This window comes from Lates calcarifer, unplaced genomic scaffold (assembly GCF_001640805.2).
Source record: "Lates calcarifer isolate ASB-BC8 unplaced genomic scaffold, TLL_Latcal_v3 _unitig_2226_quiver_726, whole genome shotgun sequence".
NCBI classification, from domain to species: domain Eukaryota; kingdom Metazoa; phylum Chordata; class Actinopteri; family Centropomidae; genus Lates; species Lates calcarifer.
Window position 1 is genome coordinate 1 of NW_026116067.1, and position 20,707 is coordinate 20,707.

General features: G+C 46.2%; 5 protein-coding genes across 11 annotated transcripts in view; 4 read left to right on the forward strand and 1 right to left on the reverse strand.

Annotated features, from left to right (window-relative positions):
- Positions 1 to 154: 154 nt before the first annotated feature.
- zgc:109986 (uncharacterized protein LOC553566 homolog) lies at positions 155 to 3,081 on the reverse strand (the record flags this gene model as incomplete). 4 transcript variants are annotated; one of them, XM_051067981.1, is given in 5 exon segments in its annotated part: positions 155 to 276; positions 670 to 808; positions 1,075 to 1,196; positions 1,468 to 1,735; positions 2,941 to 3,081. In XM_051067981.1, coding segments are annotated over 4 exon segments (480 nt in total), but the record flags the coding sequence as incomplete, so codon positions are not given.
- A 90-nt stretch (positions 3,082 to 3,171) lies between these two features.
- On the forward strand, positions 3,172 to 5,902 carry LOC108892380 (nuclear factor 7, ovary). The gene is made up of 2 exons (XM_018689880.2): positions 3,172 to 3,340; positions 3,450 to 5,902. The coding sequence occupies exon 2, from the start codon at positions 3,465 to 3,467 to the stop codon at positions 4,863 to 4,865; it is 1,401 nt and encodes a 466-aa protein (XP_018545396.1). The 5' UTR covers positions 3,172 to 3,340; positions 3,450 to 3,464; the 3' UTR covers positions 4,866 to 5,902.
- Positions 5,903 to 6,192: 290 nt separating this feature from the next.
- On the forward strand, positions 6,193 to 13,320 carry heatr4 (HEAT repeat containing 4). Of its 4 annotated transcripts, none has more exons than XM_018689870.2 (12): positions 6,193 to 6,356; positions 6,835 to 6,921; positions 8,011 to 8,514; positions 8,628 to 8,690; positions 8,785 to 8,972; positions 9,211 to 9,315; positions 9,404 to 9,522; positions 9,998 to 10,181; positions 10,978 to 11,047; positions 11,305 to 11,494; positions 11,577 to 11,655; positions 12,384 to 13,320. In XM_018689870.2, the coding sequence occupies exons 3-12, from the start codon at positions 8,016 to 8,018 to the stop codon at positions 12,546 to 12,548; spliced, it is 1,662 nt and encodes a 553-aa protein (XP_018545386.1). In that variant the 5' UTR covers positions 6,193 to 6,356; positions 6,835 to 6,921; positions 8,011 to 8,015; the 3' UTR covers positions 12,549 to 13,320. The 4 variants fall into 4 exon arrangements, with proteins under 4 accessions (XP_018545386.1, XP_018545392.1, XP_018545391.1 ...); XM_018689872.2 differs by lacking the exon at positions 6,193 to 6,356 and adding an exon at positions 6,361 to 6,430; XM_018689876.2 differs by lacking the exon at positions 10,978 to 11,047 and having other exon boundaries at positions 12,384 to 12,529.
- A 629-nt stretch (positions 13,321 to 13,949) lies between these two features.
- On the forward strand, positions 13,950 to 19,482 carry LOC108892379 (4F2 cell-surface antigen heavy chain). Its single transcript, XM_018689879.2, has 8 exons — positions 13,950 to 14,548; positions 15,642 to 15,832; positions 16,553 to 16,726; positions 16,826 to 16,923; positions 17,440 to 17,582; positions 17,672 to 17,987; positions 18,078 to 18,137; positions 18,528 to 19,482. Exons 1-8 carry the CDS (start codon positions 14,220 to 14,222, stop codon positions 18,873 to 18,875), a joined length of 1,659 nt encoding a protein of 552 aa, XP_018545395.1. The 5' UTR covers positions 13,950 to 14,219; the 3' UTR covers positions 18,876 to 19,482.
- Positions 19,483 to 19,912: 430 nt separating this feature from the next.
- The window catches only part of LOC108892378 (MAM domain-containing glycosylphosphatidylinositol anchor protein 2), a 91,410-nt gene continuing 90,615 nt past the window's right edge, over positions 19,913 to 20,707 (forward strand). Inside the window, exon 1 of the mRNA XM_051067978.1 lies at positions 19,913 to 20,030. The gene's annotated coding sequence lies outside the window, so the exon portion shown is untranslated. The remainder of the gene's footprint in view (positions 20,031 to 20,707) is intronic.

The following is a 20,707-nucleotide window of genomic DNA, read 5'->3' on the forward strand; positions in this document are numbered from 1 at the left end:
GAGAGAGAGAGAGAGAGAGAGAGAGAGGAGAGAGAGAGAGAGAGTCAGAGAGAGTCAGAGAGAGAGAGAGAGACACAGAGAGACGTCACATGATGCAGGAGGAAACACAGGAAGTAAAATGTTACAGCAGGAGTGTGTGTGTGTGACCTCTGACCCCGTACAGCACAGCTCCCAGTCTGGATCCAACGTCCACCAACGTCCAACCGCTCAGGTCTGGGAGAACGTTCAGGAACAAGAACTGAAGCTCAGACACTGAGAAGGAGTGAGAGATGAAGTCTGAGGAGAGGAGGAGGGAGGAGGAGGGGAGGAGGAGGAGGAGAGGGAGGAGGAGAGGAGGAGGAGAGGAGGAGAGGAGGAGGAGAGGAGAAGGGGAGGAGGAGGAGAGGAGGAGGAGGAGGAGAGGAGGAGGAGGAGAGGAGGAGGAGGAGGAGAGGAGGAGGAGGAGAGGAGGAGGAGGAGGAGGAGGAGGAGGAGGAGGAGGAGAGGAGGAGGAGGAGGAGGAGGAGGAGGAGCTAACAGTCAGTCTGGGATCATTTAGTGATGAACTCTCTGTTGTGGACATATGGAAAGACTGGACTGTGTGTGTGTGAGTGTGAGTGTGTGTGTGAGTGTGAGTGTGTGAGTGTGTGTGAGTGTGTGTGTGTGTGTGTGTGTGTGTGTGGTTCCCACCCAGAGGTGCGCTCCTGTGTGAGCCACAGGTGAGGCAGTAGGTGCGGCTCATGGCTCCCTCCTCACACAGAGAGTCCACCTGCTCGTCATCGTACAGGAAGCTGTCCACATGGACGGTGGGCTGCGACCGCTGCTGCATCTGACACACACACACACACACACACACACACAGACATCACTACCTGAGCAGGTTTACACTGTGGTGTGTTCACTGACTGCAGGAATTAAGCTCCTCATAATCACATCAAACATGAAGAGACTGTATCCGTCAGACACAGGTAATGGAGTACACACATGAAGTAGTATTACAGGTACTCAGTTACTCTTCACCCCTGATGTTTGCTCCTGTACTTTTCACCCTGCTGTAGTACTGGTTTGCAGTATCGTGTAGTATTACTGCAGTACCCTGAGCTGTGCGGCGGTCTCACACGGTAACATGGCGTCCGGCGGCAGACTGGCTCTCAGGTCGTCTGCGATGCTCCGCAGCATCACCTTCCTGTTGTCCAGCAGCAGCTCGTCCAGCTCGTCTGCAGGACACACACACACACACACACACACACACACACACACACACACACACACACACACACACACACAGGGCCGTCTGGGTAATGTAGTCACAGTCAGTCAGTGGTTTATATGAAGAGAGACGGTGGCTCCTCGGGTTCATACACAGTCTGTTGTTGTTTCTAATGGAAGTGATTGTGTTAAATCACGTGATGACTGAGTCTGTACTGAGTCTGGACCTGATCTCAGACCCTGAATCAGACCATGTGCAGCAGCAGGTGAGGCGGTTACCTGAGTTTCGGAGCCAGTCCAGGAGTTTCGGGAGCTCGGACGGACTCACTCTGCTCAGCAGCTGCTTCAGCTCCGATTTAGCTTCAGAGAAGTTCATGTTGAACCGCAGAGATCGGGATCCGCCGGGAAACCGGACTAAGAGCGGGTCTGAGTCCAGGCTGCGGCTCCACTCTGCTGCTCACAGGAACGGGTCTGAGCCTTAAGGTGGACCGTGAACCAGACGTTTGTCTCCACAGCCATCAAACACTGAGGGTTGGCCTTAATCCACCTGTCACAGTGATGTGCAAACTGACGTAGGCACAGGTGCAAGTGACGAAGAACATTTAGGTTAAATATCACACTGAGTTTTTCCCCTCAGATGTTCGGACGACCTTAAGAGACGTGTTTTTTTCCCCCTAAAACTTTATGAACAACAAAAAGTTTCAAGTGTTAGAGAGAGAATTCGTGTTGGTGGATGTTATTTATGCCGAACTGAAGAGCAGCTCTCTGTGGTTCAGAAAAGCTCCACAATTCACATTAATCTCGGTATTTATTCCCGTAAAACCGAAGTGTTGCGACAATTTAGCGCAGATCTGAGCGGAGTTCAGTGTTAGCTTCAGTGCTACGGATCTCGCTAGCTAACCGCCTGACGTAATCTGTAGGCACCGAAGCCAATACAGAACTCCGCTCATAAAACTACTGAATTATAAAATGACTGTCGCTGTACTGGACAAAAGTGAGCTCGTAGAGTTTTTCTGAAGAGTCGGGTTTAGCTCTTGACTTCGGCAAACTGACCAAAAGTCTGGCTTCCGAAAAACGAGAAGAAAGACGATAAAGAGAAGGAAGGGGACAGTCATCCAGTTTTTTCAAAGTTTTTCACAGTGATGCAAAGTGTGTGATGGAAACTTGTATCTTAGCCCACAGTGAATTAGGCTGCGTTTACTGCCCCAACATCATTTAATTAATATCTTCATAGACTGAGTGTTTACGTTTGGTCTTTTAGCCAATATTTAATCAGTGCAGACAAAATGTAGCAGCTCGTCATAGTCAGTCTGTCCCTTTGTCTCCCCACACCGCCACCAGTTACTGTCACTGCAGTGTATTTATACTGGCATACTGAGAAAAACACACATTACCTTTGACAAGTGTGACTTGATTTCTTTCAGCACTTTAAAGCGCCTAACAGCTGCTAGCAGCTGGTAGCATCAGCTAACAGCAGCTGGTAGCATAGCGTTTCGTCATAACATGCAAAAACATCTAGTTTTAGTTGAAAAGCTTAATATTTTTTAAGGTGAATTCTACCATTAAAATGACATTTAAAATGTAGAAAATCTCAGTTAGCATGTTTCTTATAGAGGGTATCAGTCTTCCATCAAACAGTGAATCCCACCGTCTGCATTATGTATGTCTGACTGTACAGGGTTACACTGTCATGGCCTGTGGTCTTGGGGCCCAGTGTGATATCTTCTTCTATTTCATATTAAATATATTTACCAAAAATACAGAAACTCTGCAGCCACTTCATCTTAAAACTTAATAATCCAATGAAGCTCTCTCCTCAAATCTTCCAGGGATTTTACTCAGTTATAGTCAAACTGTTGCACTGTGTTCATACAGCTGCAGACAGGCCTCTTACACAATATCAGGAATTATAACTGAAACGAAAGTCAACAGCATTTTACAGAAGAGCTCCACCCCTGATCTGACTCTCTGAAACAAACCAGGAAACAGTTTGTTCCTCGTCACTAAAGAGAGACACAGGCTGAAAAACATTCGATCAGATTCACCTTCAGACCAAACTAACAGCTTCCTCTGAGTGAGTCCAGCTACAGGAGAGAAAAGAGGAAAACTACAACACTGCTGCTTCAACCTGCTGACTCTCCACACACTGAAGGTGAGTTTGACTAAAACCACCACTCAAAGTGAAAGTGAATCTCAGTGAAGTTAGTAGAGGAGGGAGGGGAGCCATGACTGACTGTACTTCCTGTCTGCTGTGTTTTCAGCTTCACTCAGACTAAATGGCTTCCAGATTAGAGGAGGATCTCTGCTGTCCGGTCTGTCAGGAGGTCTTTAGAGATCCTGTTGTTCTGTCATGTAGCCACAGCTTCTGTAAAGACTGTCTGAAGAGATGGTGGAGAGAGAAACCAACACCACAGTGTCCAGTTTGTAAGAGAAGATCTTCAAGGTTAGAACCACCTATAAACCTGGCCTTAAAGAACCTGTGTGAGTCCTTCTTACAGGAGAGAGATCAGAGATCTTCAGAGGCTCTCTGCAGTCTGCACTCTGAGAAACTCAAACTCTTCTGTCTGGACCATCAGCAGCCAGTGTGTGTCGTCTGCAGAGATTCAGAAAAACACTCCAACCACAGATTCAGACCCATCGATGAAGCTGCACGACAACACAAGAAGGAACTTCAGGAAACTCTGGAGTCCTTAAAGAAGAAGTTAAAGAGTTTAGAAGAAGTTAAAGTGAAGTTTGATCAAACAGCAGAACACATTAAGGTCCAGGCCCGACACACAGAGAGGCAGATTAAGGAGCAGTTTAAGAAGCTTCACCAGTTTCTAGAAGAGGAAGAGGAGGCCAGGATGGCTGCACTGAGGGAGGAAGAGGAGCAGAAGAGTCAGATGATGAAGGAGAAGATGGAGGCTCTGAGCAGAGAGATAGCAGCTCTTTCACACACAGTCAGAGCCACAGAGGACGAGCTGAGAGCTGAAGACGTCTCATTCCTCAACAACTACAAGGCTGCAGTGGAAAGAGTCCAGCAGCGCCCCCTGCTGGAGGATCACCAGCTGCTCTCAGGAGCTCTGATAGACCAGGCCAAACACCTGGGCAACCTGACCTTCAACATCTGGAACAAGATGAAGGACATGGTCTCCTACAGTCCTGTGGTTCTGGACCCAAACACTGCTGGTCCAGGACTGATCCTGTCTGAAGATCTGACCAGAGTGAGACATGGAGAGAAACAGGAGCTTCCTGACAATCCAGAGAGATTTGATATTTACTGCTCTGTCCTGGGCTCTGAGGGTTTTAACTCAGGGACTCACAGCTGGGACGTCGAGGTTGGAGACAATACAGACTGGTCACTGGGTGTGTTAGCAGAGTCTGTCCAGAGGAAGGGAGGCATACGGTCTGGATTATGGGGAATATGGTTCTATAAAGGTAAATACTCAGCATGGTCACCATCAGCTTCATTCACTGTTCTCTCAGAGCAGAAGAAGCTCCAGAGGATCAGAGTGAATCTGGACTGGAACAGAGGAAAGTTGTCGTTCTCTGATCCTGATACTAACACACACATACACACCTTCACACACACTTTCACTGAGAAGATGTTTCCATACATTTTCACTGTGGATAATCTCCCAGTGAGGATGTTACCAGTGAAGGTCTCTGTGACAGTGGAACAGATCAGTCAGAGATAAAGAGGATGATCAGATTTATAATGTTGTTTATTTCTTAAAGGGAAAAGTCAGAGAATTTAACGTCTTAAACTGCACCTGTCCTCCTGCTGTCTCATTATTCCAAAGCTCTGTTTATTTCTCTTTCACTTCTTTTATTTCCGTCTTCTTCTTTTCTAGTTGAACTATTTGCTTTTTCTTTCTATTGTCAAACTTTTCATATGTGAAAAATGATTTCACTCATTTTCTGATCTTTATATTTGGTTTGTTTTATTGATTCTGTGTCATTGTTGTTAAAAGTATTTTATTATTGTGACTGTGTGGAGCTGTGAAGAGCAGCAAACTGATCCAAATAAAAAAACACATTTATCAATAACTGCAGGTTTGATCAGCTGATCATTGTTCAGATTAAACAAACTTTGTTTTAAATTCTCGTCCAGATGATAAAGTTTCCAAACATGAAAAGTGATTCATATTTAATTACATGTGTGAACAGTTTCATGTAGAATCCGTATGTTGAGATTATTCTGTCTGTAAAAGTGTTTTCATTCTTTCAACAACTCAACATTTAAACTCATCAGAAATGTTTCCAGTCATCTTGATATTGATCACTCCTCTGTAGCTGTGTACACAGCTTTATCTGCCAAACTCCAGGCTTGTCTTAGGGACATTAAGGATGACATTAAGGATGACAAGCAACTTTCTACTGTTGAACTCAGATAAAACTGAAGTCATTGTACTTGGTCCTGAACACATCAGAAATAAACTTTCTAATGATGTAGTTCCATTAGACGGCATTGCCCTGGCTCCCAGCTCCACTGTAAAGAATCTGGGAGTCATCTTTGATCAGGATTTGTCCTTTAACTCACACATAAAACAAACTTCTAGGACTGCCTTCTTTCACCTGCGTAATATCACCAACATTAGACATTTTCTGTCTCAAAAAGATGCAGAAAAACTAGTCCATGCATTTGTTACTTCAAGCTCTCACAGCACTGTGCTCAGTGTTAGAAATTCATCCTCTGCTCTACTTGAATAAACAGCTCCCTGATTTGACTTTAGAGACATGTCTGCTGTGTTTTCTGTCTCAGGGACTGTAACTTTCCCCAGCTGCAGTTCTTCAGCAGGAAAAACAGGAGCAGATGAGTCCACAATATCTTAACTCAGACACTGGTTCAAGTAAAACTCCTTCAATAAGAGAAAATTCAATTCAGATTAATTTGATCCAGTCCAGTCCTGTAGGTGGCGCTGTGAGTCTTCAGTCTTTTAGACCCCTTAGAAAACTCCTGGTCCAGGAGTCCAGGAGAACTAATTTAACTCTTGATGGATTCGGAGAAAGAAAAACTACAAATGTAGTTGATTTTTTTTTAAAAATTGTCCAATCAGAGAGCGCGTCTCCTCCCTCACCACCAATCACAGTGAACACCTGCCAACTGACGTCAGCTCGTTCTGAAGGTATCAAATGCGCGTTAACGGCTGTGTGACGTTCAGGATTTTACGTTAACTTTACATCTGGTAAGTGGAAAAACTGACAGGTTAGCATTAGCTGGTGAGCTAGTGTTCATCACTGTAACAGCACTGGATGTGAGGTAAACCTGTCTGTGTCTGGAGTGTGGCTGAAGTTAGCTAACTTTGTGACTTCTCTTAGTTCTGACCACGGAGTCTGTAGAGCTAACCATGCTAGCTAAGTTAGCACCTTCCTCATTTACAGTTGGCTTCTCTCAGACCTGTTCCTCTCTGTGTGAGCTGTGTAACTACGTTATCTTTGATTTAAAGCATTCATTGTTAATGTGTGGTGTTCAGTGCCACCTGTCACACACACTGTGTAACTGCAGTTTAGTGTAGTTGTTTTTTAAGCTGTTACTCAGGCGTGTGTAAGTTGTAACTGTGAGCTCCTCTCATATATATATTGTTATAGCGTTGCCATAACAACGCCAAAAGCTCACCTACAGGTAACCGTGGCTCTACCTGTCTGCCTCCATCTCCACAACAGACAGAGCTTCAGGTGAGTCTGGATCCAGGAAGCCGAGGTCTTAGAAAGCAGAGAGTAGAAACACAACGAGGCTGTAAAGGTGGACTGGTGAGTAGATGGGTTTTCATGTTAACGTCCCCGACAACCTCTGTAGTCTCATTTAGACACTCGTTAGCAACCGCCTTTTTTAAGACACGTAAAAGCTTCAAACATCAGGAGTGGGGGATTTACTGACCCATTTTATGTCGGAGAATCAAACCTGAAAATGTCTTGAGCAACTAAAAAAAACATATGATTAAAATTAAAGTTAAACTGAGACCAGTTAAAGTGATATCAGTAGTTAAGACAGCTCCAGGTCGAGATGGGGAGGTTTGTGATCAAGGTTGTAAAATGCTAACTGACCTCCAGGTTTTAGGATCAGTCCTGCACCACTCTGTTTACAGGGAAACTTTATGAAACTGGATTTTTTCTTATATACATCAACCATGAAATCCACAGTCAGGATGTTTTCCCTAAGTGTTTTTATTCTTCTTTAGGTATATAGAAACATTTTGAGCGTAATTTATGTAATAACAGGAAATAATAAACAAAAAACCAGTGAACAGATGATTAGTCATAATTTCCTCCTAATATGAAATCAATACTTGGACATTTGCCTGCAGGGGTCGTCTTCTATGGAAAAAACTGCTGCATTTCTGTCCATCTGTCGACCATCTTGGTTTTGAGAAATTTGTGTGTCTCCTCTTTCATCCTCTGAATGTTGTGTCAACTTAAATCGACTGGCCAGTGGGTGGAAGTGTATGAAGCAACCCTGTAGAGTCCACGGTGGTGGCTGATGGTCAAATCTACCACAAACCCCATCATATACAAGAACACAGCTTTTTAACAGCTGTTGTACTGACCTCTGCATGAAAGGGTTAAACTGTCTTCAGCTTCTTTTCTTCAGCTGCTTCTATATTGTTAAGTCTGGACCAAACAGCAGGTAGAACCTAAATCTGTTTTGAGCTAAAGAGGTGGTCTCAGTCCAGGTCAAGACTTAAAATGATCCTTGTGTATTTTGGACTGGTGCTTTCTGTAGCTGCTCAGTTCAGTTTGTGAACATGGCGGTTCTGTCTTCCTGTTGTTGTGGATGTTTGTATCGTGGTTTCAGATTCGTTCCAGTCCTGTTAAAGTCTCATGTCTTGGTTGTCTCTACAGGTGACATGGATCCACATGGAGCCGTCTCCGGTTCAGCCTCCATCCACTCTCAGAGATCACAGCTTCTTTATCAGAGGTTTCTGAGCGATGCCGCTGCCGGTCTCACCTTCTCCCCCGACACAGAGTCTGGTACTGACAGAGTCTCATACAGCCAGGCCGACTTCAGACACTTATTCAGGCCCACTGGAGTCCTGAGACCAGTTGCCAAGAGGCCTGTAGAGAGGAGGCATTATAGAGCATCTCCGAGGCTGAAACACCAGCTGGCTCCAGGATCCAGATTGTTACCACTGTTACCAGAGTCACCAGAGTCTGTGGATCATTCAGACCCCCAGAGGACAGGACTGCTGCAGGACTCCTGCAGGAGAACCAGGGGGACAGAGGTCCAACCAGTCCACAAGGGGGCTCATAAAACCCAGATCATCTTTAAAGACTCAAACTACACCAGAAACCTGCAGAGGCGGTCCCACCCAGACCTGAAGAACAGGACCACACACACCCCCAAGAGTGAGTCGACAAATACGTTCGTTTCGGGTGTGATCAGGTGGAAACAAGTTCATTTGGTTTTAACTGTTTATGAACAACAACAGATGTGTGTTTCTGTTTGTGAATGACCGCAGAAAGCCTGAACAGAGACCTGAATGACCTCCAAGACCAGGACCAGACCGGGCGACGACAGTCAGGTAGGAAACTGTATTTACCATCAAGTTCTTCTGTTTTCACCAGGTGGTAACTGATACTGGAGGTCGAACCGACTGGTCTCCTGTTGGGTTCCAGATTCTGCAGGTTCAGATCCTGATGGCTGGGTAGCTGCACAGTCTGAAGTCCTGGATGGAGACCACAGCAGGGGGGTCATCCAGAGACTGTTAGCACAACTATTCCATGACGACCAACCAGAGGACCTGGACCAACCTCCTGATGTCCAGTCGGTGGTTTCACAGCTCGTCTACCTCAGCAACCAGACGGTCAGAGCCCCCTGCTGGGCCAGGGCCCAAGGCCTAAGGTCTAGGGGTCTAGGGTCTTGGGTTTTGCTAAGATTTTATCAGTGCTGCTATTTATTATCAATACTCTCCATTGGTCTCTTTTTATTTCTTGGTTGATTTGTCTGAATGCAGTGAAAGTGAGTCTCAGCTTCAGAGCATCAGTAAAACCCTGTCAGTGATCCTGGAAACGTGAGTTAAACTGGTCGTCTTCCTCCTGCAGCCTCTTGTGCGCTCCCTGCTGGCGGAGCAGCTGAACAGCGCTGAATCCAGGACCAGACTGTTGGCCTGCACCACTTTGTCCAGACTCAAAGGGCCCGTTAATAAGGTCCACAGCCTCCTGTTCTTTATCTAACTCAGTAAAATAAAGAAACGAGTCCGTCGGTTCGTCTCATTTAAACCGTGTTCTGTAACAGGATGTCGTTCAGAAGCTGATCCACCTGATGTGGAACGACCACAGTGATCCGGTTCGACTCGCTGCTGCAGAGACGCTGATGAAGCTGGGAAAAGTGCAGGACGTTCACAACCAGATAAGGTACCAGACAGTGAACAACACAAACACACTTCCAGTCAGTCTGTAAGTAAGTAGTCCTGGGATGGATTCTGACGGCTGGTTCTGAGTCAGTAAAATACGGATTTAATAAGCTCTGTTCTGAAGTCTTTGATTCTCGATCTGCCTCACACCACAGGATTTATCCCAGATTCAGTCCCAGCAGTCAGAGGAAATCTGGTCTGGGACCTTGGTCCATACAAATGTTTGGCCAAGATTATCTGGTAATGTGAGGGGTTTAAAGATCCTTCTTGCAGTCTCACCAGGTTCGCCAGATAATATCAAACATTTAATACCTATGAGTTAAGATCTGGATGATTCTGAGTACATCAGAGGGAGACAGGTGTGACAAGCTAATGTTAGCCCTGGAGCAGCTGATGATTCTAGCCCTTGAGGCTGATGTTGTAATGTCGGTCTTGTGCAGTTGACTGAATATCTAAGAGGTAGTTGTTGGTTTCAGGCTGAAGCTGGAGGATGTTCGGGGGCTGCAGGGCAGGACGGCTGCTCTGAACCTCCTCAGCAGCCTGAAGTTAACGACGGCGACGCTGCTGGAGTCTGTTGTCTCCTGCTTCAGAGATGAATTCAGCGCTGTGAGGAAACAGGCCTGTGAGACGGCTGCATCTCTGCTGCTGAAGGAGGAGACAGTAAGACCAGAGGAACCAGGGCTGAGTTTAGTTCCTGTTTCAGGTGTTTAAGAAGTCTCTGCTGCTGGGGGGTCAGATTGGCTCAGGTCGTGTTCAGACACATTGTTTGTAGGACTGACTGTGATCGGTCAAACGGACACTGCAGCTGCTTCAACTTGTGTACAGTTTATTTGCTAAAACGTGTCGATGTTGGGATGAAGGTCGGACATTTCTCACTGTTTATTAATGTTAAAGACAAAGTCAGGCTTAAAAAGAATAACACGTAAGTGAAACAGTGAAGAAGAGTTTCATGGCGTCATAGATCCAAAGCAGAAATAAAGAGCGGTGAAGATTAAACAGTGATGTTCATGCCAACAGAGTCATCCTGTTGTTGGTTGTATTTACTGTCCACTCACACAGTGAGTCTTTTGAAGGGACTCCCTTGAAATGTTCCAGAGATTGAGAGGAACAACCTGAAAACATAACTCGACCAGGCCCGAGTGTCGTCAGTACCGAGGCATAAAAACTGTACAAGTGCCAGATTTTCTGAAATCCTTTCTGTAAAAAAACCTAAAGCTAAAAACAGACGTCTCCACTCTTTCAGCCTCTGTGAAGTCTCTCTGCAGCTTTCTTTTCTCTGCCAACAGAAGAGCTAAGAAACGTCACCAAACCCTCAGGATAATCATTTAGAGTTTGCAGCAGTCTGTACCAGGCCTGTGGAAAACTGCCTTAATGCAAACATAAGCTGCTGTGGAAATACTTCACTCAGCTCATCTTCCTCCTGGATTAAAGACCTTTGTTGTTGGTTTGAATCCAGGTTGTGAGTCGTCTGCTGGAGCGGGTGGAGAACGACCCGGTGCGGCAGGTTCGACGTTCTGCCCTCACAGGTGAATGAAAACAACCACAGGTTAGAAGGAGTCCAGGAGGATCCTGATCAGATACCTGAATCACATCAACTGTGTAGGAGCGGCTCTATGCTGAGCTCCTCACCCCGTCTCTGAGTCCAGATGCCGACAGAGGAAACTCGTTGAGCTGCTTGTACCAGCCAGAGACCATGAGCTGAGGGTTGGAGTGTAGATGGACTGGTTTGTTTCACCTCTCTCAGACCTGTAGCTGAGATAAACCTGTGTTGTTGTTGTTGCAGCTGTGGGTGCGTTGGGTTTGTCATCAGCAGACGTGCAGGAGACGCTGCAGTGCTGCGTGGAGACCGAGGATGATGCAGAGCTGCGTCTGGCCGCCTGTCGCCTGCTGCAGAGCGTCGACATGCCCGCGGACAAACTGCTGGACTTCCTGCTGCAGCGGGTCAACACTGAATCTGACCGGCAGGTCCGCAGGTAAAAAGGAACCAAAACCTTTGTGTCTGTTAGTTTAACAATCTGCAGTGCTGTGTATATATATATGTCTTTGTTTGTGAAGGACAATGCAGGAAATGCTGCGTCTGTGTGACCGGCGGCGGCAGGAGGACGGCTGCGACGATCGCTTCGTCAGTCTGCAGGTACAACAGCTGATGGTCAGAACAGTAGGTCTGCTCTCTGTTTCAGTGGGTACACTCAACAACAGGTATCAAGACGTCTTAAATGTCATTTGTAGAGGAGTGTGAGAGGTTCAGATCCCAGACGAGCCTGGACTAAAGCAAACCTGAACGTAGGATAAAAGTGACTTTCCCTTTCCCCACTCCCAAGGACGACCAGCGCCACAACTGATTGATTTGTTAACACGGGTAAAACTGGACATCAGGGTGAGAACGGCCCAAAAAAACAGACGATCTGTTCAGCAGCTAACAGGCTGCTAACATTAGCTAACATCAGCTAACAGCAGCTCTCATTCTGTCTCTCACTGACATGATGGAGAATAAAATCCAGTCTGAACGGTTCTGACGTTACTGAGCAGAAACAACACGTTTCCTCTGAGACTCTTCATCTCAGCTGCAGAACGTGTCGACAGAGTCTGACGCCATCTTGTTTTTACTGTTCACTGTTATTCTGTTAAAACTAGACGGAGTGAGTTAAGGAAGACGACAGGTCTGGACACAGACTCAGGAGGAGAAATGAATGATATGATGAGGAATGATTTTTGCAGAGATGTGATGTAATGATGGTAGATCAGATTGTTCTGCTGGTTGTTGTTGATGAAGCAGTGACTGATGTGAGGAGCGGTCTGCTCAGAGACGGTGGACCTCAGCCTGTCCTCAGCTCGGCCTGTTAACCTGCAGGTTGTTTGCAGGTGAAGCGTCTGTGTGGCTGCAGAGACGTCACAGACAAACTGCTGCTGCTGGAGAAGCTGGACGATGGGAAACATCAGGGACGCCGCCTTCACCCGGGGACTCTGTCCAGACTGCTGAGTCTGCAGAGCAGGACTGATGAGGACCGGATCAGTCCGGATCACTGAGGAGACCTTTAACCTCAGTCTCTTTAAAAACTGAAGTCAACGTGAGTAAAAGGGTTCGACTGCATCTGTCAGAGTGACGAGTCTTATTTCTCTCTGACCATTCAGAGGGAAGTTTTAGATATTTAACTGCAGTGAACGCAGCAGCAGACCACATGTTAGACTGCTGGACATGAGGTGTGTTTAACTGTCAGCAGGTTGCAGAGTAACAGCAGTCAGGTCTCTGGGTATTTTATTTACAGGTACTTATGTATATAACATCACATTGAGGCGTTTCATGTCTAAATGTTCAGAACAGTCTCAGCTTCATGCTGAGGCTCCTGTTTGTCCCAGAGCAACAGGCAAAGACAGAAAAATGTAAAGTGAAAACAACTTTACTGCTGGAAGATTTGATTTGGTGCTTGAAATGTGTTTGAGCTTCACAGTAGAATATCTGAATAAAACAGTAGATACGTGGATAAAACATGTTGTGATGTTGTGTCAGAGACAAACAGACTGATGATGACTTTATATGAAACTTGATGGGATCAAATCGAGGTCTTCTGTGTGACAGTTACAGTCTGTGTCCTCTGTGTGTCGAGATAATCTTTTCTGTTCATTTCCATAAATGTGATGTTAATGCTGTGGGTCTGTGGTTGTGTATTTGGTGTTTCTGTCTCTGATCCCACAGTTTGAAACCTAATCAACAGTTTCTTTTTACCCAGAATCTGAATTTGAATCGAACACGTTTTTACTCATTTTCAGACAAAAATGTTCGGAGCCTCTGGTTTAATCTTCAGTGACGTGTCAAAGAGTTTTCATTCATCAGCTGAGTATTTCTTTATGACCCTGACACAGGGAGCAGAGTACAGAGGACAGAGGACAGAGGACAGAGTACAGAGGACAGAGGACAGAGGATAGAGGACAGAGTACAGAGGACAGAGTACAGAGGACAGAGGACAGAGTACAGAGGACAGAGTACAGAGGACAGAGGACAGAGTACAGAGGACAGAGTACAGAGTACAGAGTACAGAGGACAGAGGATAGAGTACAGAGTAATGTAACTAGAGTATTGGAGGTTCGTGTTTAGCTCCACTGGTTGTTTCAGGGTTTACAGATGCTTCCTGTGTTTCAGTGTTGGTCAGCAGTCTGCACAGCTGCTGAGTCAGCTGATCTCTGTCTGACACACACACACACACACACACACACACACACACACACACACACACACACACACACACACACACACACACAGGATGGAGAGATGTATTTACTGTCTGTAGTCTCTTTCTGCTTCTCACTTTAACCTGATTTTTGCAGCAAACACTGGACCAATCGCCATGTGCTGCCTTCAGGTGCACTCGGAAATGAGTGATGTCATCATCTACAATGATCGTACATTTAAATGAGCCCCTGTCTTTCATCACAGACTGAACCCTGAAACCTTCACGGAGGCTGGATTCATCACAGCAGTGGTGTTCCTAATAAACTGAGTGTCAGATCAGACTGCGGACACCGGAACTCTGAGTCCCGTATTTCCGACAGCAGTGAAGGCAGCAGAGCCGCAGTGCTGCAGACAGACAGACAGACAGACAGGAGGACCACATCTGACGGACCACATCAGACCCTGTGACTCGCACAAAGACCGGCTCGTTGACTTATTCATCGTCGGTAAATTAACGGGTCGTCGCCGGTATGAACACGGAGGAGACCAACGTGGATCTGCAGGAGACCAAAGATGCTGAGCCGAAGGATGCGGCGGATCCGCCTCAGGTCGCCGCGGATGCTGATGCGACGGAGGCCGACGTGAGCGAGGCGGACCTGGACCAGGAGGATCAGGAGAAGCAGCCGATGACCGGAGGAGACCGGGACCAGGAGGCTCAGTCTGCCGGAGGAGACGCGGCGGCGGCGGAGAAGAACGGCTCCGTGAAGCTGAAGATCCCCGAGGAGGAGGAGGAGGAGGAGGAGGTGAAGTTCACCGGGCTGAGCAAGGAGGAGCTGCTGCGGGTGGCGGGGACCCCGGGGTGAGGAGGAGACCCGGATCTGTTCACAGTAAACCAGTGCAGGGTGTGGCTCTGCAGCAACATAAAGAAATATAGAAAATTCATGGTCAGCAGATGTTTTCATGCACTGATGAACGAGTGAATCAGCTGCTCAGGTAAAACATTCAGCTCCGGTGCTTTACAGGTTAAATGTCCTGGAAGCTGCAGAGGCCAGGATTAGAATCTAAACACAGTTCTATTTTGAATCATGTAGTGAAGCTGAGTCTGTCTGCAGGGATCAGAAGGAGCTGATTAAAAACTGAACCAGGTCTTTGAACAGGAAGCAGTTTTATTTTTCTGTTTAACAAAATAAAGTTATCAGTGTATGAATCAGTTTATTTCAGAGCCTCAACATGGCTCTACAATTCCCAATACATTCCTCATTCAGTTTTCATCAGAGAGGCACCATCAAACACTAAACACCCTGTATCAGTGTAGAAAAATAAAATAATGAGTCCTTCCTGTAACCAACCAAGTCTGAGCTTGTTACTGTCACTAAGTCAAACCTTTACCCTGTATCACACGACAGGTTTATTAAACAGAAATAAACCAGGAAGATCTGGAAAAAATCAAAGATGCTGCAGGATTTCTTCTTCACTCACTGACTGGAGTTCTGCTCACTGCTGCCACCGGTGGCTGGAAGATGCACTACAATAGAACCATTGATATTTTCCTTTAAAGGAGCTATATGTATGTTTTTCCTGTTGCTATGTAGCTAACATTAGCATTATGTGTTTACTCACCAGTCTAAAGGAAACATCATTAGTTCATCATCTGACTTCATTCATTCACCCACCAACAGCTGTTTCCAGAGGTAGAAGGTGTTAGCTTTCACTTTTCTTCTGTGAAGTTAGCATGCTAACCAGCTAGCCTCAGTCTGGCCAGAGGGTGTATTATAACCTCTCGTATTGTAAATGATGAACAATGGCTGAGGCTCTTGGACAGACTGGAAAGTAAACAGCTGTTAATGCTAACGTAAGCTATGCAGCGACAGCAAAACTCACAGACAGCTCCTTTAACAAACGTTATTAACATGAACGATGATGTTGTTCGGTCTTCCTCCCTGTCTCCTCAGCTGGGTGAGGACCCGCTGGGCGCTGCTGGTGGTGTTCTGGCTTGGCTGGTTGGGGATGCTGGCCGGAGCGGTCCTCATCATCCTGCAGGCTCCTCGCTGCAGAGATCTGCCCACCACCAACTGGTGGAACAACGGCCCGCTCTATCAGATTGGAAACATCCAGGCCTTCACCGACGCCCGCAACCTGAAGGGTGAGAACATGAACTGGTTTTTAGAAAAGATAAACATCAGTGTGTAACCTGCAGAACAGTCAGGGCTGGATTTATACAGTAAAGTGACTGAAACACAGGCCAGACCCTGAAACAGCTGACTGCAGATCTGGTGACATTTGCTGCAGCAGAAGTGAAATTGTTTAAACTTTGGTCTAAATTAACTGAAGCAGAAGTTCTGTGGAGTTTGTTCTCTGAACTTCTCCTGTTCCACGTTGGCCTCCTGCTGGACCACGAGCTGGATCAACATCCATACTCAGACAGTTTCATCAAATAGGGTCAAGACTCAAACTTAAAACTCAAAGTCTTTAAGACAGAGAGAAACTGAGACTGTTTTGTCTCGAAACAGCATCCTGATGACATCATGACTTTCAATACCAAACAAGAAAACAAAGATCAGCTGAGAAAGACACTTTATTTAAGTTAGATCCACTCAGAGGACAGAGTCCATCAAGATGGAGCCTCAACACCTTTTCCATGCAGAGTTTTAACCAACAAGGAACAGGTTCATCTTCCTAGGAGGTCGAAATCAAACAAATATCTGAGATCATTTGTTCCCTCAGCAGTTGGGCTTCTAAACCAGCTCCAGGCCTACCTGCTGCAGACAGAATCTTTGCTTTTAAAGCAAAGTTCCTGGAGATCAGAAGCCTTTACCTCACAGACCTGATCACTGGTCTCTGCTGATCTGTGTTCGTCCCTCAGGTCTGGAGCAGAAGATCGACCGTCTGTCTCAGCTGAAGGTTAAAGGTCTGGTGGTTGGACCGATACATGTGGCTCCATCTGATGAAGCCATGAGCCTGAGGTTTGAAGAGATCTCCCCTGAGGCCGGAAACCTGGAGCAGTTTAAAGGTTTCGTTCAAGCTGCTCACAAGAAGGGTGAGGAGACGCAGAAATATCACGACGTCAAACACATCAGGAGTAATTATTACTGTCAACACGCTGTGTTTTCTGATGATGTTTCATGTGTTTCTGCAGGAATCTCTGTGGTTCTGGATCTGACTCCAAACTACCAGGGCTCATCTGGACCCTGGTTCTCCAACATCAGTGTGACGAACGTCGCAGAGAGATTGAAGGTGAGAGAAACACTGAACAGACTCTGCAGACGAGTCAGAGCCTGAGGGTGAAGTCAGACCTCGTGATGCCGAGATCAGGCCTCTGTAATCTGAACCTCTAATGGGATTAAAACATCTGCACAGTTCTGCTGTGATGTGATTATCTGACATAGCTGAAAAAAACATCACCCTCTCATTAAGTCTGGCGTCACAACTGACTGAAAATCCTGTTTCCTGGTCCAAGTTCTCGGACTCTCTCCTGTTTCTAAGATGCTGCAGTGCTGAGTTCCGTGTTGTCTGAACAGATCTGAGTCCAAAAAACCATTCGGTGTCGTTCTACTTTCACTGTGATGAGGAAGAAGAGGAGAGACTCCGAGAAGTTGGATCAGGAAACAGGATTTTCATCGGTTGTGACGTCAGGCTTAACACAAGTCACATCATGAGACAACGTGATGGTTCACATTGTGTAAATCAAAATAGACAGTTACTGTGTGTTGATCTGTTTGCTGATGATACACCTCTCTCTCTCTCTCTCAGTCTGCTCTGGTGTTCTGGCTGAATGAAGGTGTGGATGGTATCCAGCTGTCGGGGGTGGAGCGTGTATCCACTGTGGTGCCGTCTCTGTGGGCCGACATCCGAGCCATCGTCCAGAACGAGACAGATGACCGTCCCAACAAGAGGTCACTGACAACACTCTCTCTCTCTCCCTCTCTCTCTCTGTCTACACCATCATGTCATAATGATCAGTAACACTCTGGATGTTTCTCAGAGTCCTGATCGGCATCACAGACCGATCCTCGGCCGACGATGTGTCCTCCCTCCTCTCCTCCACTGGCGTTGACCTCCTCATCTCCAGAGTCCTCCGTCCCACAGACGCCGACGCCGCAGAGCGTGCTCAGTCCATCCAGCGCTTGTATTCGTCCCACAACCAGACGAAGCTGGCCTGGAGCTTGGGGGGTCGGGCTGAGGGTCACCTGGCGTCACTGGTGGGCCCGGCGATGGTTAAACTGCACCAGCTGCTGCTGCTCACGCTGCCGGGGACGCCCGTCTTCAACTACGGAGACGAGATCGGACTGATGGACGAGGTGAGTCTGAATGTTTTATCACTGTTCTCTGCTGTCCATCTCTCGGTCACAAAGAAACTCTGCTTATTGTTTTTATCATCTCTACTACAGGACAACAAGTTTCCCAAGATGCTTTGGGACTCTGATGAGGAGCTAAATGGGACTCTACAGGTAAACAACAGTTACATACAATTCAAGTAGTACTGCAGTACTGGAGGTAACAGGAACAGCGATGCTATTATCAGCGGCCGTTGTAGTAGCTGCAGCAGTAGTGACAGTAGTACTAGTATCTGTTGTAATGGTTCCAGTGGTATTGTAATACCTTGAGTGTCAGCTGTAACAGTTCCAGAAACTGTTGTCATAGCATTAAGAGTAGAGATAGAAGTAGTAGCTCTACCAGCAGAGGCAGCTTTGATAGTCGCTGAAGTACTTGCATTTGTATCAGTATCTGAAGCAGAAGTAGTAGAAGTACTAACTGTAGTTGTAGTAGAAGGAGTAGTAGAGGTAGAAGTATCAGTAGTAGCAGCAGTTGTACAATTATTATCTTCTCTCTCTGTGCAGGAGGAGAGGGCTGAGCGTCTGTCCTGTCGCAGCTTCTTCCACAGTCTGAGCGAGCTGCGAGGTAAAGAGCGCTCCCTGCTGTTCGGAGACTTTGTCCTCCTCTCTAACTCCTCCTCCTCTCTAGCATATCTGCGGATCTGGGACCAGAGCAAGCGTTACCTGGCCGCCTTCAACTGGGCGGAGGAGGTGACGGTGCTGCAGCTGAGTGACACGGCTCTGCCCCGGCAGGCGACCGTTGTTCTGAGCACCAACAGCAGCGTCCTGCCTGTGGACAGCAGCGTGGACCTGACGAACCTGCAACTCGGCCCCGGGCAGGCCGCGCTCCTCATGTTTGCCTACACTGGATAGAGGTGGTCAGAGAGTGGATTCAGTTTTACCTGTAGAAAAAAAGATGATTAAAGCCCCATTCAGACTGAGGATATCATCATCTCTGATCATCCAGAATAAAGCTCAGAGAAAACAGAGGCTGCAGAACTCCATTCAGAATCTTCCTGTTTTTAAGTTCAGTATCACATTAATCCAGTGAGAGTGGTCTGAACATCCATGGGTTCACTGACAACAGGAGATGATCACAGTGAATTCTGCTGCTGTTAATGAGACAGTTTGAATGAAAACTGCAGAGCTTCCTGTTGCTGACTGAACAGCAGCCCATGTGATGAGCTCTAACAGGGCCTTACTCTGTTGGTGTCAGCAGAAACATTTCCTCCATTTTCACACAGAAATGTCACATTTTACCCTTAACTGATAAAATTTAATCAAATAAAAACTATAATAGACTGTAATAATGAACTCCTCCTCCTCAGAAATCCAGTCCATGTGGGGCTTTAATCAAATAAATGTCACCAGTTCCCTCATGTTTATTGTTAGGTGAATATAAATCGTGTTATGTGATGATTCACTCGTTCTCTCTCTGTCGTGCATTCTGTGAAAACAAAATAAAAATGAAGTAAAGGCATTTTAAAGTGTGATGTGTGTTTTTACAGTTTGCCTGTTTCTTCCCTGTGGCTGTGTTTCCTCCCACAGTCCAAACACATGAAGGTCTGGTTAATAAAAATGTTGGTCAGTTTTGACTGACTGTGTTCAGTGGATAATCTCCTTCATACTGATGAATCTGATGAACCCTGTGCTTTCCCCTTTAAGATCTGTTGCATCTATTTTTACTGACGGTAAAACAAAGTAACTGATGGACCAGTTAACCAGGAAAATATCAGTGAGATTATTCAATAATGAAAATAATTGTTGGTTGCCTCTGACTCTGGACACAGTCTCTGACATGAGTGAAACAGCGCCCCTCTGGGTTGTAACGCGTTTCAGACGCCGCTCAGTGTGTGGTCACTGGTGGTATTGCATCCGGGTGATCTATCAGTACTTAAGGGCGGGAAGAAATGACTTCTGTAAACAATCAAACAAGATGGCCGCCGCGTGAAGTTTTAGGACAGGAGCAGTTTTCAACTCGGAAACCGACCGTTGAAGGACCGGGCCGTGGACTTCAGGTGAAATAATGTGAGTCAGTAATACCTCGTTTGGTTTTTCGTCTGTGTTTGTTTCTGCCCGTTCGTTCGTTGTACCGACAGTTAACTGTCTCGACATGGCGGCTGTTTACCTGTTTATCTGTTTACCTGTTTACCTGTTTACCTGCTGTTGTTATGGAGGTTTTACTCTGCGCTGTCTTTAGTTTAACAGCAGGAGGAAGGAAGGAAGGTAGGAGGGATTTAAACCTGTGATATCTGGGTCAGAATTACAGACACTTATCACTGAAACCTCGCGGCTGTGTCCTGTAGAGGTCGCTGTATCTGAGGTTTAACTTAAATCTGTTTTAGATCTGATTAACAGATTAATCTGCTGTAGTTACAGTTTAACTGATGTTTAATTTAAGACAGTTAGAGATAATCTGAGGTTTAATTAAGTTATAGATCCAGTTGAACTTTGTTTCAGTGCAAAACGTAATTTAGTTTTTATGTATCTACATAAAAATGACAAAGAAATCTGAACTTAAACCTGTTGTAGACCCAAACTGAGCTGAGTGTTGTGTTATCATTGTTGGTGTTGTATTCTGTACTGTGCCTTGTGTTATGTCTGTGTTGTCTACACACAGTCAGCGGGGTCAGAATGTGAGAGTACATCTCATGGTTTTTCAGTCACCTGTTGATCCTTTGCAGAACTTCTTATAGATGATTGTG